Source organism: Selaginella moellendorffii, unplaced genomic scaffold, assembly GCF_000143415.4.
Source record: "Selaginella moellendorffii unplaced genomic scaffold, v1.0 SELMOscaffold_48, whole genome shotgun sequence".
NCBI classification, from domain to species: Eukaryota; Viridiplantae; Streptophyta; class Lycopodiopsida; order Selaginellales; family Selaginellaceae; genus Selaginella; species Selaginella moellendorffii.
The window spans coordinates 368,098-386,363 of record NW_003314309.1 but is presented as its reverse complement, the minus strand read 5'-3'; the positions used below and the strand labels follow the sequence as shown (position 1 = coordinate 386,363).

At 39.7% G+C, this 18,266-nt stretch overlaps 2 protein-coding genes across 2 annotated transcripts; both read right to left on the bottom strand.

Annotated features, from left to right (window-relative positions):
- Nucleotides 1-15,520: 15,520 nt before the first annotated feature.
- LOC9647233 (tubulin beta-1/beta-2 chain) lies at nt 15,521-16,973 on the bottom strand. Its single transcript, XM_002981238.2, has 3 exons — nt 16,556-16,973; nt 16,233-16,502; nt 15,521-16,179 (listed from the first exon to the last, which is right to left on the bottom strand). The coding sequence occupies exons 1-3, from the start codon at nt 16,947-16,949 to the stop codon at nt 15,521-15,523; spliced, it is 1,323 nt and encodes a 440-aa protein (XP_002981284.1). The 5' UTR covers nt 16,950-16,973.
- A 199-nt stretch (nt 16,974-17,172) lies between these two features.
- LOC9647551 (bidirectional sugar transporter SWEET1a) lies at nt 17,173-17,814 on the bottom strand. The gene is made up of 3 exons (XM_024686277.1): nt 17,660-17,814; nt 17,454-17,573; nt 17,173-17,406 (listed from the first exon to the last, which is right to left on the bottom strand). The coding sequence occupies exons 1-3, from the start codon at nt 17,798-17,800 to the stop codon at nt 17,236-17,238; spliced, it is 432 nt and encodes a 143-aa protein (XP_024542045.1). The 5' UTR covers nt 17,801-17,814; the 3' UTR covers nt 17,173-17,235.
- Between the last annotated feature and the right edge of the window lie 452 nt (nt 17,815-18,266).

Below are 18,266 nucleotides of genomic sequence, written 5' to 3'. Positions count from 1 at the left end.
GTTGGCATGAGAAAGAGCGGTGTTGGTCTTGGCAAAGACATAAACACGAAGGGGAAGTGTCATAGAGGTAGGCTCGTGGAGCCGATGGTGTGGAGACACCAAATGTGCCAAGGTGTGATACCTTGAGGCTATGTTGGTGGGTTCATGAGAACCCCTTGCCAAAGGAATCCCAATGGAAATGGGAATGGCATAGCCTAAGCTGCAGAGCATGCAGTTGGAGTGTGGTGACCCAGATAATGATGGAGGTGTGAAAGCACCAAACAATGAGTTGTAGGACTTGACAACTATGAGGCAACTAAGCAAGAGGTGCAAAATAGCTGGTTGAACGGGTAGAAGGTAGCTACCCAAGACTTCTTAATAGCATAGGGAAGTCGGATACACCCTTACGGGGGATAAGTTGCCTGTGTTGCGATATAGTAAGTCAATGTCATAAAAGGAAATACTCATTGTCAAAAAAGCCATCATTGGGACACCCAAACACTCTAAAACACCAGAAGGTGGTGTTTGATGTCGCGAGGGCAATGGATAAAGCCCAAGGGACTAAGTCCCTAGCGAATGATGGATAGAAGGTGCTATCCAAATGTCCAAGGTTACGGAGACAGAAGAGGACTGTCTACCCGAGTTGGACAAAGCCAAAAATGGAATTTTGGCAAGGCTAGTGATGGGCATGCAAAGGCCCATAAGCAACAATGTAATCCCAGTGTGTGGCATTATAAGGTGAGCATACCCGGATTGAGGAACCCCTCCCTAGGCTATTGGGTAGGTTCATCCCTAAGAATACTTGCTAAAGCATGATAGAAAGTGCAAAGCTATCCTCCTGGTCTGGAGGAGAATGACCAAAGGAAAGGTGTAAAGCCAAAAAGCAAGAAGTAAGGGGATAGAACCGAACCGTAGGAATCAAAGGGGATAACCAAGGTTGGTTATGCCAGCTGGGAGTGGAGAATCAAGTGGGGGGCTCGAGGGTGTTGCCGCTAGCAACCGTGATGCCATGGAGAGTCTAAAATATGGAATTGTCCATGTTAGACTATGTGGCATTTGGAAGGCTTGCAAAAAGGGAGGCCTTAGCAAGCTGAGGGACAGAGTTCCTTCAAAGTTCCCAAAGACGATTCTAGGTAGCTTAGTACCTAGAAAGGCCAAGTGTAAATGGTTCATGGAACGCGCGAAATCAGAGTGGCGCAGCAGAAGCGTGGTCTTGAAGCTTGCCATGAGGCAAGGCTATCAAGGTTAGGGAAGTAGTTCCCGAGTGTTCAAAGAGAGGGCTTTGAACGAAAGTCGATGGTCAAGGACTTTCACGCTTATGCAGGAACCATGTTACAGTGGTCGGAGGACTTGCCAAGCGAGATTGGCACGTCAGGGGAACAAATACCCTAGTTGAAGGTGATAACTTCAAAAAGGGTGGGCCATGGGGCCGAGCATGGAGGAGTCCATGCATGATCACAGACATGTCAAGTGAGAGGACTTGGCAGTGTGGAGGAACTAGGTTCCTAAACTGTGATCTGTAGCGCGCTTTAAAAATAAGTTGGTGCACCGGCGTGGGGAGTCACGCCAGGCATCTTGTGTGATGCCGTCCGTAGATGCATATACGGAGGTTGGGTTCGAGTCCCGACCCTCTAGTGCTTGGGTTCGAGTCCCAAATCACTAGGGCGTGGTGATGGTTTGGAATATGAGGACACTCATATTTCGGTGGTCATGGACTCTCAGTGGGGAGACTGGTTTGGGCACACCGCCAAGCGAGGGATGCCTCGGAGTCGTGATGCACGGTTAGATTGCTTAGTGTGAAAGCTCAGCATATCTAACTTGAACGCTTTGGTGCAAGTGGCACCAAGGTCGTGGTGAGTGAGATGGGGACACCTAATCTCAGTTGCTATGAACCCTTGGCCGTAAGGGCTGGCTTGGGTGCACCGCCAAGTGTGGGGGATGCCCCCGGGGTTATAGTCAACAACTTGGAGGTCTAGAAGACCAAGTACCTCTTGGCAGCTCTGTTAAGGTGCCAAGGTGAGATCACTAGGTGATCTTATGGCCAGATAAGGACAAGGTCCTTGGTTGGCTAAGGAATGAAGTTCCTAGTTCAAAATGTTGAAATTGAACTATTTAAGGTGGTGTGACTTGGTCGTGATGACCAAGTGGGAAGAGCACCTAAGGGAAATAAACTATGTCCGTGCGATGGCATAGTGAGTCCGAGGAAAGTAGTCTCTATAAAAGACCCATGGGAGGGTCACGAAGTTGGGCCGTGGATAGAGCCCATAGCAGAAGATGCTAAAGAGACGTACTAGGGGTGAACATCCTCCGGACTTGGCAAAGAAGAGTCTTTGCTATGGAACCGAAACAATACCTCAAGAAGGGAGGTAGAGATTCGATGTTGCTTGGTGCAACAATCAACGGATAGGAGCAAAAGATGAGTGGCCAAGATAAGGCCGTGGAATCCCTTGGAAGGAATCCAAGTGACAAAGTTAGGCGAGGAACACTAATGTGTTGGACGCTAACAAGTTGCGGGAAAGGAAGTGTGTTTCCAAGGAGGGATTCCGAAATGCTCCGATTTGGCGAAAGTGGAAGCTCCAAAGGAGGGAGCGGTAAGGTAGCCAAATGATAGGGCCATGAACAGCCCTAGCACAAAGTATGATAACTGGAACTTTGGCACGAAATAGAAGAGAGGATGATGGTGCCCTCGAGTAGAGAACTTCCTAGGATGGGAAGTGGAGTTGCACAAAAAGGTGCAAGGCAAGGTGTCGGAGACACCTAGGAAATTGACTCCAAGAAGTCAAATTTCAAAGTTCCAAAGTGCAAAGGTTATATCGATGGAAATCGAGGCTACTCGAGAAGGAGTAGTGGGATTGACTTAGAGAAGGGTCTCTAAGAGGTTTAGCGAGGACTAAACCAATAAAAGGAGAGAACCACTACATGTGGTCCAATCAATCTCTAAGTTGGAGAGACTACCCTCCTTAGAGGATAGGCAAGGCATGGTGAGCCTTTGGTGTCAAACCATGGAGGCCTATGCAAAAGGCATGGTGAGCCTTCAATGTCAAACCATTGACAAATATTGGCTAAGTGCCAAGGATGGAAATGGTAACACACGCGAGTGTTACTTTACAAAATGGTTTACCGTTCGATGAGGACATCGAACTTCGTCTATGGGTGGTGGAGTTGTGAGACACAAAATCCCTAGGCCCCAAAGTGGAGCTGGAAGGGCGCCACATGGTAGTGGCCGAAGCGAGAGCCAAACGAGCGTAACACGTTTGGACCAAAAGCTCCGACTTGAAAAGTCAAGAGCGGGAGTGGAACTCCCAATGAAGTGCTCGAGGAACGAGCACGAAGCGAGCAAAAGGCAAGGCTCCAAAAAGGGACCCAAAAGGACCAACACATGACACGTGGGAGTGTCCGAGATGGACTCGAGTTGGAGTCCGAAGTGGAGTCCGAGATGGACCCGAGTTGGAGTCCGAAGTGGAGTCCGAGATGGACCCGAGTTGGAGTCCGAAGTGGAGTCCGAGATGGACCCGAGTTGGAGTCCGAAGTGGAGTCCGAGATGGACCCGAGATGGACCCGAGATGGAGTCCGAGTTGGAGTCCGAAGTGGAGTCCGAGATGGACCCGAGATGGAGTCCGAGTTGGAGTCCGAAGTGGAGTCCGAGATGGACCCGAGATGGAGTCCGAGATGGAGTCCAAGGTGGACCCGAGATGGACCCGAAATGGAGTCCGAGATGGAGTCCGAGATGGAGTCCGAGATGGAGTCCGAGATGGACCCGAGATGGAGTCCGAGATGGAGTCCGAGATGGACCCGAGATGGACCCGAGATGGAGTCCGAGACGGAGTCCGAGATGGAGTCCGAGATGGAGTCCGAAGTCGAGACCAAGACCGAGACCGGGACCGAGACCGAGACCGAGACCGAGATCGGGACCGAGACCGAGACCGAGGCCGAGGCTGAGACCGAGCCCGAGCCCGAGTCTGAGTCCGAATCCGAGTCCGAGTCCGAGTCCGAGTCCGAGTCCGAGTCCGAGTCCGAGTCCGGAGCCTGAGAGGGTGAAAGCCCAAAGCGTTCGTCTCCCAGACCCTGGGGGGTTTGGTGAGCTCCAAAAGTATAGTAGGGGGAGGACTGCAGTGGAGCCAGTTTGGCCAGGAAAGGCCAGTTTGGCCCAGGAAGGCCGGACCCAGTGTTGGGTGATGAGCTGCCCATTGGGAAGTCCAAGACTAGAGTGAACACGGACCGACAAGTGGGGTAGCTTGGTGAAGTGTTCGAGAGCCGGCTCTAGTTCCCCCGGGAGATCGACTGGCCGATGCTCCCAGTCCAAGTGTGGGTGGCACTACCTACTTGGACACCTGTTGTGGCTCAACGGAACCTCGCTCTAAGCCCATGGCTAGAGCACCTAAAGGCGAAAGGCGAGGAGAGTACCCAGGTGGCTTGCGTAAGGCCACGGTGTTCCGAAATGTTGTCCCAAAGGCCCAGACTGTGGAAAGGAAGAGGAGCAGTCCTCTGGGGTAGTGACCAAGGACACAGTCGTGTGGTGAGGAAGTCCCAGAGGACCGTGGGACTTAGTGGTCGAGCCTGTGGGTCTCGATCCAATGGCAGTGTTGGCAAACACAGCCAGGGGCAGAAAGGGACTTAGTGGGGAATGACAGAGGGATATTGGGGAAGGCTATTCCCCTTGTCGGTGGGCATCCTAAGGATGCTAAGGAGTGGATCTGAGATGACCACTCACGGATGGTTTGCCTAGTCTTGGAGAGCCAAGACGGTGATGCAAGTGGTATTGGACTACCAGTGTGGCAAAGGTGATTGGGCATGGCCTTAGCGTAACGGGCTGCTATGTCGGTGGTACCTTTGAGTGTCGGTCATGGGATCGGACACGTGGAGCACTTGGACCAAGTGCAAATGTTGAGTGGCATGGATGCCATTCTCGGGGCTAGCAAGCCCCAAGTCCTGGATTGGACTTATGGAGGTTGTGAATGAGACTCCTCCAAGTGGTCAGAGGTGTGGTTAAGTGACTAAAGTAGAATGGAAAATTTAGTCGCTTACATGAAGGAGCATCAGGTGGGCAGAGATTGCTATGGCACTCTCTCATATGCTTGCCTTGGGGGAGGATTGGCTTGGTGGGCATGTTGCTCATGGAGTGGGCACTACTACTTGTCCTCACAATCACCAAACCAATGGCTCCTTTGTACAAGTAGGCAATCCATGTTGAGTAAGGTTGGCCACTATCACTAAGCTAGGGGTTAAGAAGGTGGGCATGAATCTTTGGAGGGAAAGGCAATGTTGCCATTGGTGTGGTCTACATCTAGTAGATTTGCCAAGGTTGAGTACAAGTCGGGTTGTGGGGAGTAGCTTCATAGGAAGGCTTGTGTTGGCGAGTGTTGGTTGAGCACTGGTGGCAATTGAGTCATGAGTGGCAACCCTCTCCCCTTTTCGTGGAGCTCTTGGTGGAAAGATGCTTGTGTGTGGGAGTTGTTTTGATCTGAAGGTAGTCGATATCATGCTCCTAGAGCATCGCAAGGTCGATTTGATGGAGGCATGCCTGGCACACCTTATTTTCTTTTGAAAATTTTAGTTTTGATCTACCTTTCATCTTGAAAATTTAAAAAATATTTTGTGTTTCAAAAGCAAGCTTTTATTTGATATAACCTTTAAGTACAATCAAAGTTCAAGATGCACCTATTTTGTTTTTCTTGCCAAAAATTAAATATAAGTTGGTAATTTACATCTATAGTATCAAGAGCTAAAAGTGAGAAGAACATTAGCATGTTGAAAGCTTTTAGTTTTAATATTGTTTTGCCTTTTAAAACCTCATTCACATTCTATAGTGTTGGACTATCACAACCCCCCAAAACACTAATTCTAAGAAGTCAAAGATAAACTAATTGCCAATCCTTTTTGAACTATGGCATTCCCCTCCCACCACCTTTTTTGGCTTGATCTAATACCCTAGAAAAATTATTTTTAAAATGGAAATAACATTACCCAAAATTGATTGTTTGATGTCTTTTTTGGGCCTTCCCAATCTACTGTTATTATTGGTATCATGAGAATTTAACCCCAAAATGAGAGTTTAGTGCTACTTGTATAAGTCTAAGGTTCAAAACCCATACAAAAGTTAAATTTTTTTTACAACATTGCCTTTCTTTTGAAGGTTGATATCATTAAATACCTTTCTTTTTGAAATTGTTTTTTCATCACAACATTTCTTTTAAAAGGCTTAATCAAAGTTTTCCATTTTATGAAAAATAACACTTTTTGAAGGGTATCAAAAGCCGTTAAAATTGAGGCATAGATGGAGGGCAAGAAATTGGTAGTGCTAGTTTGGCAGCTAGAGAAGGCACTTTAGATGATATGGCAAGTTGCCTAGGCATTATGTAGTGCTGGGCTGTCACTTGCATATGGTTGTTGTGTTTGAAATGTAGAGTCATGTATAAAGCATGAAAAAGCCAAACAGAGAGAAGAAAAAAAATATGATAGGGGAAAATGATTGTATGTGACACTAATATGAGGTAGGAATGAGATTTTCTGATACCAAAGGAGAGATAGGATGAAATATTTGCCTAGAAAACAAATGGCACAACAAAAGACTCAAGACTAAGAGAGAAATAGATGTAAAATATTGGATCTTGTTCTATCACATCTCTAGGGAGAAAAACAACTTGCATGCAATGAGTTTCTAAGGATCTTGACTCTAGTGATACATCCTAACATGAAGATGGCACAAAAAGTTCAAAAATTCCTAGAAAGAATAACTTTAAGGTTTGAGATAGAAGAGAAATGTTACGAATCCATGCATCTAGTTTATTCCTAAATCTCCAAGAACACGCTCTATAGATCTATGTTTGGTAGTGACAAATACAAGTGTGTTGATCTAGGGAAATTCACAATCTTGCAGATGATCACCAATTTGCTGTATGAAGTGGTCATGCAATCATATTTATGAGAGGGGAGAGCTTTATAGCAAGTGGAAAGAAATGTACCTCATTGTGCTCTCTCAATCCCTAGAAATTCCCCCGGTCTTTCTCACACTCGTGCATATATATAAATTAGATCAAGTGATTTCTAGTTGAATGTTTGATTTTTTTATGCCACAACCAACTGTAACAAGCAAGGGACTTGGAACTCTTATGCATCAACAACCCTTGCTCAATTAATAGTGTTGTGGATTGTGAGGTCTTGAAGCTAAGGAGCCTAAGGAGCTGATTGATGTGATGCCATTCTTTCCAGATCACATCTCTTCGACTTTACCCCTAGCTTTTTGCAAAGTCCACACTACAATTGTAGTTTGGGATAAAGTTGCTTGAGTGAGAATAGAACTTATATGAGTTTCAATTTGTGATAAAAATGTATATGAGTTTAATTAGAACCAGCTGAATTAATCAACCTTATAAATCTACATATAAACCAGCTTTGAAAGATTATTGAAGATGGTAAGATAACCAAAGAAAAAAAGACACAACTTTTGTTAGATGTATGGACATATTTTGTAGTTGTAATGAGCCCAAGTTGGAGGTTGATTGGAAAGAGGATGCAAAGATAGGTATTAGTTGTTACACCAATGTGTTATAAACTACAATAGTTTTTTAAGTCACTTTCCTTTAGTTCCAAGTTATGGCTTTAAAGTTAATGTTTGTGCCATGCCTTTGGGTTTTGTTTTTGCTATGGTTGTTTCAATAATTCTATAAGAGCTTTAAGTTTCATAACCTTGGCTGCAAGAGACTCCATCAGGATCTTGGGGGGACCAAACATTCCCATACTCCTGGGACAAAGGGACTCCACAAGTGCCAGTAACTTAGCTGCCAATTGATCCATTCCACTCCCAATGATTAGTGTTGACAACACCATCAGTTCTCATGGTAATACAAGAAGTTTCAAATGATATAACTTACTGTTATAACCTTATATACACTAATTATATAGTAATTAAGACTCAATTTAGTTTATCCATTTTTGTAAATAAGCAAAGGCCTTGCCCTAATTAATACTATACTCCAAGTCCCTTTATTTTATGAAACAATTTGGAGTCCAACTCCTAATTTATGTGCATGAGTGAAAAAAATACCATGAAAAATTGTAAGCTCTTGCAATATAAAGCTTGGATTAGCAATATTGCTGTTGCCTAAAACTTGTAAGGAAAAAATATTTGCAAATCAAAGATGAGGAGAAATGAAAAAGGGCAAAAAAGGACAAGGAGGAATAATTCTAAGATGAGGAAGAGAATAGCCCCTTGTTTTCTCAAACTAAAGATGCAATCCATAATAAGTTCTCTTAGTGTTTAACTTTAGCAAGAGCATGCTCTAGATATAATGAACTATAAGGGAGTGGCACATGAGCCTATATAATGCTAAGTGACAACTGACTAATATCCCAAATATAGTTTTGGCTATACATGTGTGTATATGTATGTATTTTATATCTATTAGCTAAAAATTCTAATTTTATAAAATATAAAAATAAAGATAAAAAAAAATTTAATTAATTTTTACTATAAATTTTTTACTTTATTTTATATTTACAAAACTAAATATAAGAGTTATTAATCTTCTATTTTTCTCACCTTATTTTTAATAACAGTAAAATCATTGTATAATAGTCTTATTGATGGTGATATAAGTGTTATTAGTGAAAGAATTAACTGTTTTATAGACAAATGGTTCATTTTAAAGTACAAGAACTTTCCCTATTGAATGCTTTGGAGGAGCTTCAGTGCCTCAAATACAATTGACAGTATCTATTTATGCTCATACAAGAGGTAAAACTTGTTGTTTTAAAGGACCTGAAATCATAATTTATGGTGAAACTTTTAAAATATTGTTAAATATACTAGAGAAAGACAAATGAAAATGACTGTTGGATTTTATAGACCATCTCTGGTAAGTGGAAGTTTAAATGATATAGGATCTTATCTTCTTTCAGAAAATTCTATTGTTTCTCCAAATGAAAATTTTAAATTAACCATGAAAAGAAGTTGTAATTTGGTATTTTAATTTTTTAAGGTTCAAAATTTGGGAAAGTAAAACAGAAGGTAAATGTTTTAATTGCTTTTGTATTTTAGAAACAAATAAAAAATTTGTTATTTATAATAACATGCATAATCAAATTTGGGCTTCAAATACTGGTATTAATATTGTGACAAAAAGTGTAATAAAAATTAAAGATATTGGCAAGATAAATTTATTTAATACAGTAAAAATAACTGTAATTAAAAAAAGACCATAATGAATTTTATTAAACTTGTATCATTATGAAATACAATAATGATTCTTTATCATATATTTTCTAGCATTGGTTTAAATTTATTTTTCTTAGAGTTTCAGCAATTCCTTTAATTGGGAAACTTTAAACTTAATCTTATGTTTATAAATTATAAATATGTTTATAAGTTTTTTAAAAAATATTAATATAAATGAATGCTGACAGTCTAAGAAAGAATATTCTAGTATATTTAAGATATATCTATTTCCACCCCAGTCCCACTAGGTTTGCTCATGCAAACCAAAAGAACTAGTAGTGTTTAGTATTTCAGTTGATTAATTAGAAGTTTATATTTCTAAAATTAATTATAATTTATGAACACAAGATTAATCTTATAGAATATCAACCATTAGCTGGATAACTCAGATGTACTAGGAGGTTTTTAGAAACTTTTATGAATTATAAACATATTTATAAATTATAAATGCATGAATAATGTTTTCTTGTTGATAATTAACACTAAATATTGAATATCCCACCTTTCAAAAATATTAATCTAAAAAAACCATTAGATGGTAGAATATCCCAAAATATTCAAATAGGTATGTCCACTACTATACAGTTATACTAGAAAACTAGTAGAGACCCTACCACAAAGGCATGGGTGAATGCTAAGAAAAATCTATAAGAGAAGCTCATTGTGGAGAATAGAAGGTATAAACATATTATTATACTAATTTTATAATTTATTATAGAACTTTGAAAATGTGGTTAACATGATATTTGGGGTTACTGACTCTATAAACATCCACTGCCTCTTGAGAAGCTCAAAAGAAATTTTCAATACTTGGATCAAAGTTGTTCATAAGGGAGAAGAAGATACACTTTCTCTTAAGATAACAAAGAAGATGCAGCAAATTATTTCTTGGACAATGAATCTTTTTAAAGATGTTTGTAATCTCTTAGGCCAAGAGATTCTCATGGACAAATGTTCAATCAAAAAAGTGGTAAGTAAAGATCAAACAAAGGTTTTAAGTTGGGGTCAAAACTTTGGGAATGGATGAATTTGACCAGTGAGATGATCAAGTTTTGTGTTATAAAGTAGCTGAAGGGTATAACCACAAACACTAGCAAAGAATCCTTTATGTAGAATATGAATATTTCAAATGAGGATTTTGATCTTTGATTTTAGATGATAAGGTTTATATAAAAGCTCTTATGAATCAAGCTAGAAAAAAACCACCCTTTCTAGCTTGAGTTTTTTTAGCACTTCAAAGTAAGGCTAATCCATATAGAGTTTTCAACATAGATAGTGATCAGAATGCTTGGCCTATATGGTTAGCACAAAAAGATAACATAATTAAATTACTAGTTATGGATTTAAGAGGAGATCAAGAATTGGCAGATTTAAAGGTGAAAGAATAATTAAAATGTCTTTTTGGAGTTGTCAGAAACAAGAATTATAGTTGCAAGATTTTGATTTTCTATGGACACAAACAAACATTGTTGGTATTCAACTTCCTTCAAAAGGCTAGGGTTAAAGATAAATTCAACATCAAATGTTTTTTTGATAAGGAAGATGCAGGTGGTTAGTTTTCATACCAAATAAGACATCCATGACAACTTGACACCAGAAGATGAGGATCTTATTTTTGGAAAAAAGAATTTTAGCATTCTAAATTATTGGAAAGGAATATGGCATTTTAGTGGAACCTTGCAATTAGGAGTTGCTCAGTATATAATTCAAAAAGTTCCTAAAGAGGCTTGTGTCTTGGAGTATGGGTGCCATATAATTCTGCAAGTTGGAATGCTCTTGAGTTATTAAAGCATTAGGGTCATATAAAGTCTGGAGGAACACTTGCAAAAAAGGTTGAGATGCTTAAGAAATTTGACCTTTGTCCTCTCCTTTCAAAGATAGTTCCACAAAAGCAAAAATTAGAGGAAGGGTGAGCAACTTCATCTAAGGCAATAGGCAAGCAAAGACTGACATCTCTAAGCTCTGAAGTGGCAATTTTAAGGCTAAAGAGAACCAAAACAAAAGGCTAAGAGAAAAGAAAAAAGGGAAGTAAAAAATCTAAAAAACTTTTTAGTGGAAGCTTGAAGCATAAAATGCCACAAGATATAATAGATGAGGTATTTGAAAAGTAACAAAAAAGGGTGCATGATAAAAGTAAGTATCTTTTATAATTATTATGAAAGGTTATAATATATTTTGAGTACAGATCACAAGCTTACCTATATAGCAAATGAGGTATTTAAAAAACAAAAAAGAGGGCATATGATAAACATAAGCACTTCTTATAATTATTATGAGAGGTTTATAAAATATTTTAAGTACAGATCATCATGACCTCTTTAGCAAATAAGGTATTTGAAAAATGACAAAAGAGAGTACATGATCAAGGTATGTGCTTCTTATAATTATTATGGGAGTTTTATGAAAGACTTTAGGTATAGATTATCATGAGCCTACCTCTTCAATATATAAAGTATCTGAAAAATGATAAAAGAGAGTACATGATAAAGGTAAGTGCTTGTTATAATCATTATGAGAGATTTATAAAATAAATAACTATATAATAAGTTTATTGTTAATAAATTTTATGTGATAAGCATAACACTTCAAAAGATTAAATATTTAATGATGGTTAAGAAAGAAGTAAGTAATATATTTATATAAAAATTTATAACATCATCATTTATTAGTTTCCAGATGATGAGTATAATACTTTAAATGATACTTCTCATAATGAAGATGAAAATGTAAGTGAGTAATTTTTAATAAATAACTATAATTTTGTTATTACTTATAATTTTAAGGTGATAAATATACCACTTCAAATAATACAATCTTGTATGATAAAAACAAAGAAAAAAGTAAGTAATTTATTTATAAGGTTTTATGTAATATTATTATTTACCTATATTTTAGGTGTTACAAATAATACTTTAAAGGATGATAATAAGAAAGGAGAAAAATAAACATACATATGTAATTAAAATTAAAACATTATTATTTACATATATATTTATAAATATTTTATAACAGATTCTCTAATTATAAACAATATAAATTTTGAAGTTCTTAAAGAAACAGAGAATGAAGATAATTTTGGTTAGCTGTTTCACTAATTAGAATCAACTTTTGAGGGTAAAAATTATTTTTTAGTAAATCATTCTTTATGTTTATGTCTAAGTTACAAATGAATTCTTTAACCATTATTCTCTTGTTTTATGAAATTAGTATAAATCACAAAATTTAAAGAAAGATATATAAATTATGAGATGAAAAATATTTTAAGATTTTTTATGTAAGGTCTTGTAAAACATGAATATTTCAGAATCAAACATTATAATTTTATTACACCTCCACAATCTCCTTTACAAAGTAAGTATAATATTTTTTCTATATATATTTTAATTTATAGTTACAAATACAGGTACAAATAATATTGATATTATTTTGGAGACTCCTGATAAGGATATTAGAAAACTTTAATATCAACAGCCATTAATTTTTAATGCTAATTCTAAAGAGAAAATATGGCTTACATTACTTGAAATTAATGGATTATTAGTATCAAAGATCAATGAAGTTGAAGTTGGAGTGCAAAATAATAATATGATAATTAAACATTATAATCAATATTTTGCTATAAGGCTATATACTATCTTATTTCTAAAATATCTTGGATTATTTAAAAAAGATTTTTTACAACTTAGAGTTTGGTCTTTCACTTCTAAACAATAGTTATTACCATTACTAAATTATTTTACTTATGCATAAAAATATTCAAACTTATTCACAATGATATATTAAAATGAAGAAGGTGTTGTATCCCAAGTTGAAGGACATGATGTTCCTCAAGTTGAAAAATAAAGAAAAGGTTGAAACGTAGAACAATACAAAGGAGATTTTTATTGAAGATAAAACTTATTTAATTCAAATGGAGGATAAAATATAAAAATGCCTAATATAGAGATATAATAAATAAATAATACTTTATATCAAGGAGGTACGAACAAAATAATTCATTCTTTATGTTTATCACCATTTGAACTTTCTAAAGAAGATAAAATCTTCAAACAACTTCAAAATTACATGATGTGAATGTTAATTGTGGATAAAGATGCAAAAGATTTTTTATGTGAAAAATTAAAATATAGTTTTCAAAAGAGTATATATGAAAAAAGTGATAAATGGTATATCATATATATATCTGCAAATCCATCTATTTTTCAGGATATAAAACATCTTTACACAAAAATACCATATAAAAAAAATTAAGATTTTACAAGACTTAAAAACATTTATAAAAAACACTACTCATAGTTACAGTTTTCATTACCATAAAATATAAGAAAATGGTTTTTTGAGTTGGTGAAGAAAGGTATACAGCTAAAAATTTAAAACCAAAAACAAAAATGTAACTTATCTCAAAATAAGATCCACATTCTCAAAATCAGATTTTATTTTATAATATTCTTAAGAATTAAATTTAATCTCATTCTTAAGAATATTCTAAAATAGAATCTTATTTTGAGATTGTGAATTCACCAAAATTAATGAATATATGGTTAAATGATATTGATTATAGTTAGCATACTTTGTTCTAAGGACACCATAAGAGTTATTGTACATATAATGTCTTAGTTTCTTTGAAAGTTTAGTTCATTATGAGTAAAGTGTAAAATCTTACATTTTTAAGAATGACAGTATTCTAGTTATTCTATATAATTATAACACAAGTGGTTCTAACACTATTGTAATTCTAAAGTCTCATTTTTTAGATTGACAATCTAAACTATCAAGAATCAGGGAATGAGTTTTTATTATAACACTAATAATACATAAGAGTTCAACTTAGAGTATGGGAATAGCTAGAAAAATGTTATTACTACCCACACTTGGCTCCCATGCTTACCAACATTTTACCCTTCTATATAACAATTGTTATGAGACTCTTCCTTTTGTGGTCTTGAGTGTGATTGAACATGAAATCCCTTTTCTAAATAATGTTCTAAATATTGTTACTAAAGTTAGATTGCCTCCTGTGCTTCAAATGGCTTTGTCAACTTATGCTTTCTTTGGTATTTTCAGGGCTGCTCTAATTCGCCAAAATGCATTTCCCTTGCCTCAAGTGTGAAAGACTGAGAACTATGGAAAAGCTTTTAACGTGTTACCTGGGTATACCCTTGTATAAAATCAAAAGCTCCAGGACCGTCTTTCGTGCCCGTTGAGGAGCTAAAACCACGTGTTCCTTCCATTTCCATTGGTGAGAGCTACTTTAAGTTGGGAGAAATCAACGAAAGTTTGCTTATAATTCACTCGACCTAGCTCTATTGCTTTCTGGAGCCGTTTCTGAGCAATGATCTTGTGCTCGCTAAGCAATCCGGGTTTCTACCAAACTGAAACAAGCAAATAAGAAAAACTTGGAACCACTACATACCCAATGCACTGCTCCATCACAGGTGCTATGGTTGAAAGGTGAGCTAGAATCACCAAGAAGCCTCCTCCTCCCACCTGGTTTTAAATGGTTTGATCAGTCAAGTTTCCTAGCTCTAAGGAACGGAAAGGGAAAGAAATAGAAACGAGCAAAGGTAGCCTCAGTACCTTCTTCTTCTAGCTGTTTGTCAAACCAACAATCTTCCATGAAATGCGAAGCAAGTTGTCACGGGTTACGTACGAGCTCGTTGGTCCGATTCATCCAAGTAAAACCAGCTGAAAGCACCGATCAGAGCTAGTTTTCTGTATGTTCTTGTCAACATTGTACTTGTCTCGTTCCTTTTCTCCAAGGGATTGTTGAGATATGCGCTGGTTTCAAAAGCTCACCTGGAGCCAACTTTAAAATCAAGAGATTTAGTATCTTGACGATGGAAGACCAACGCCTCAAATTCTCTGTTAAAAATCTAGAGCGTTGAACGATTGCTTGAAAATCCCTACGGAGAGAACGTACTGTTAGTAGCCGCGTGCATGTGAATGCCGCTGATTATCACAAAAAAAGGAAAGAGAGAAAAACGTACGCCCGTGGAAGAAAAGAAAAAAAGATATTACCTGCGAGGAAATAACTTTAAGAGTGATCGCTTGCGATCTAATGCACGAATCTGATTGTCAAACGCTACTCGCCTCCCACGCCACAATGAAGCTCCACACCTTGAGGCGGAGGTGGATTTCAGCGGCATTCTGCATTTGTGACATCGTAGCTCTTCAATCCTGCCAGGAGCCGCGAACAAGGCGATAGAAATCGCGGCGGCAAAGATTGGTGCGCCCATTCCCCTGGTAGCAGCGAAAATGGACTAACTATTAGAAATGCCTGAGGAGTTTAAAGGTAAAATACATTATATAGGAAAAACTTGTTTTCTATCACTCTTCCTCCTCAAACTCGCCCTCCTCATCGGCGGTGGCGTCCTGGTACTGCTGGTACTCGGACACCAGATCGTTCATGTTGCTCTCCGCCTCGGTAAACTCCATCTCGTCCATCCCCTCACCGGTATACCAGTGAAGAAACGCCTTGCGCCGGAACATGGCCGTGAACTGCTCGCTCACTCGCTTGAACATCTCCTGGATCGACGTCGAGTTCCCGATGAACGTCGCCGACATCTTCAACCCCTTGGGCGGGATGTCGCACACGCTCGACTTAACGTTGTTTGGGATCCACTCGACGAAGTAGGACGAGTTCTTGTTCTGGACGTTGAGCATCTGCTCGTCCACCTCCTTGGTGCTCATGCGACCCCGGAACATCGCCGAGGCGGTGAGGTAGCGGCCGTGCCGGGGGTCCGCCGCGCACATCATGTTCTTGGCGTCCCACATCTGCTGGGTCAGCTCCGGGACGCTCAGCGCGCGGTACTGCTGCGACCCCCTCGACGTGAGCGGCGCGAATCCCACCATGAAGAAGTGGAGGCGAGGGAAGGGGATGAGGTTGACGGCGAGCTTGCGGAGGTCCGAGTTGAGCTGGCCCGGGAAGCGGAGGCAGCAAGTTATCCCGCTCATGGTGGCCGAGATCAAGTGGTTCAAGTCGCCAACTGCGAGAAAAAGAGAAGATTTCATGATCTCAAGAACTTGCTAGACTACTCACAGGTGGGAGTGGTGAGCTTGAGGGTCCGGAAGCAAATGTCGTAGAGCGCCTCGTTGTCCAGAACCATGCACTCGTCCGAGTTCTCCACCAGCTGGTGGACGGACAACGTCGCGTTGTAGGGCTCCACAACGGTGTCCGAGACCTTGGGCGACGGGAACACGGAGAAGGTGAGCATCATCCTGTCCGGGTACTCCTCGCGGATCTTGGAGATGAGGAGAGTTCCCATCCCAGAGCCGGTCCCTCCTCCCATGGAGTGACACACTTGAAACCCTGTCCAAGGAGAGTCAAGTGCTGCTCGGGGAAAGATCAAGAGTATTACGCACCTTGGAGACAGTCGCAGCTCTCGGCCTCCTTGCGAACCACGTCCAGGACGGAGTCGATGAGCTCCGCTCCTTCAGTGTAGTGTCCCTTGGCCCAGTTGTTCCCAGCGCCGGTCTGGCCGAAGACGAAGTTGTCGGGCCGAAAGACTTGGCCGTAAGGCCCGGAGCGGACACTGTCCATGGTGCCGGGCTCCAGGTCCATGAGCACCGCGCGAGGAACGTAGCGGCCACCACTGGCCTCGTTGAAGTAGACATTGATGCGCTCCAGCTGCAAATCCGAGTCGCCGTGGTACGTCCCGGTGGGATCGATGCCGTGCTCGTCGCACACCACCTCCCAGAACTTAGCTCCAATCTGGTTGCCGCACTGACCACCTTGGATGTGAAGAATCTCCCTCATGGCTGCGAACAAGCTATGAGCAAACAGCACAAGTGAAAGTGTGGTTTACTGAAACTTCCAAGATTCGTGGATGCCAAGAACCTTAAACTCACAAACCGCTGTTGTCCACGTGGATAACGAATTGTTTAGATAGCCCTAACTTTTTCTTCGTTCAAGTTTAGCAACAAAAATGCTTAAATTCTTTATTCCATAAACACATTGAGAATTTTTTATTTGTCTTCGAGGTTGTTCAAGCGTTGTGAGCTTGGTTTAGGAGCCGGATCAATTGAATGGTTCTAATCTCTTCCTAATCCTCGGATGGCTGTGCAACTATGACAGCAATCTCCACTTTGGAGTGATCCTTAGACGACTCAAAAAGTGACTCTTCCACATGGACCGGTGGCTTTTTGACACGGCAGTAGCAAGCATACAAAATCAGCTGTCCGACAGCCAATGCAGTTCCCATGGCTTCGGCAATCTGGCAACCAAAACTCAGTAGATAAACATCAAACAAGTGTGGATTACCGTGAGAAACACGTCTTTCCCCAAAAGGGCGTAAACCGTCCAAGTGACGCAATTGAATAAGAGCGCAAGGGAGACCAGAAGTGGCATATACTCTACACTCTTGGTTTTGATGACCAGTCCCTGGGAAAAGAAACCGAAGCGTTAAAGAGTGTATATAGTCCAAAGAATATTAGAAAGTGGAGGAGGGAATACTAACACGCACATACCATTATCGAAAGTGGTGACGCAAAACAGAGAAGCGCTGCGATCGTGGCGGCTGTTCCTGCAAAGAATTGTCCTCTAGACTTGCCAAGTATTTTCAGGCACGCCACTGAATCAACAGCGAAGATAAAGCCCACGAAGAGCATCGAGAGAAAGAGCTTGATCTGGAAAACAAAGTTGCCAAAAGTTTGAGATTGAAAAACTCTTTCCAGAGGGCTTGCCTTTTGGTAGCGGCCCGTGAATGTAAAGTAGAGGAGGATATAGATTGTTTGGAGTGAGACTTGTGCGATGCAAATGGTTAGAAGCTCGAAATTGTTGGAGGTGATGAAGGGGAGAGCGTACCATCCCCACAAAAGATTGCATGTAAATGACATTAAGTATGGAAGAAACGAGAAATCGTCCGTGGACCTTCGCTTGCAAATCCGCCAGAAAGTTGGGCTAAACATATTTGAATCTGTCAGAGATTTGAAAAAAGGAAGAGTTCTTTAGAGTTTTTTACATTGGAGCGAGGCTGGTTGATATGGTAGCAATATTTCCTGGCACCACAAGGCAACTTGAAGGCGTTAGCTTCCGTTAGTTAAGAAATCCGCGAGAGATTTCTCGTCTTTTTTG

What these genes read in the sequence shown, in the direction of transcription:
- LOC9647233 (XM_002981238.2), bottom strand. Translation starts at nt 16,949, where the DNA reads ATGAGGGAGATTCTTCACATCCAAGGTGGTCAGTGCGGCAACCAGATT. An exon ending in GAGCTGCGACTGTCTCCAAG is followed by an intron (nt 16,503 to 16,555) that starts GTGCGTAATACT and finishes CTCCTTGGACAG; the next exon opens with GGTTTCAAGTGTGTCACTCC. An exon ending in CAAGCTCACCACTCCCACCT is followed by an intron (nt 16,180 to 16,232) that starts GTGAGTAGTCTA and finishes TTTTTCTCGCAG; the next exon opens with TTGGCGACTTGAACCACTTG.
- LOC9647551 (XM_024686277.1), bottom strand. Translation starts at nt 17,800, where the DNA reads ATGCTCTTCGTGGGCTTTATCTTCGCTGTTGATTCAGTGGCGTGCCTG. An exon ending in CGTCACCACTTTCGATAATG is followed by an intron (nt 17,574 to 17,659) that starts GTATGTGCGTGT and finishes TTCTTTTCCCAG; the next exon opens with GGACTGGTCATCAAAACCAA. An exon ending in GGAAAGACGTGTTTCTCACG is followed by an intron (nt 17,407 to 17,453) that starts GTAATCCACACT and finishes TTTGGTTGCCAG; the next exon opens with ATTGCCGAAGCCATGGGAAC.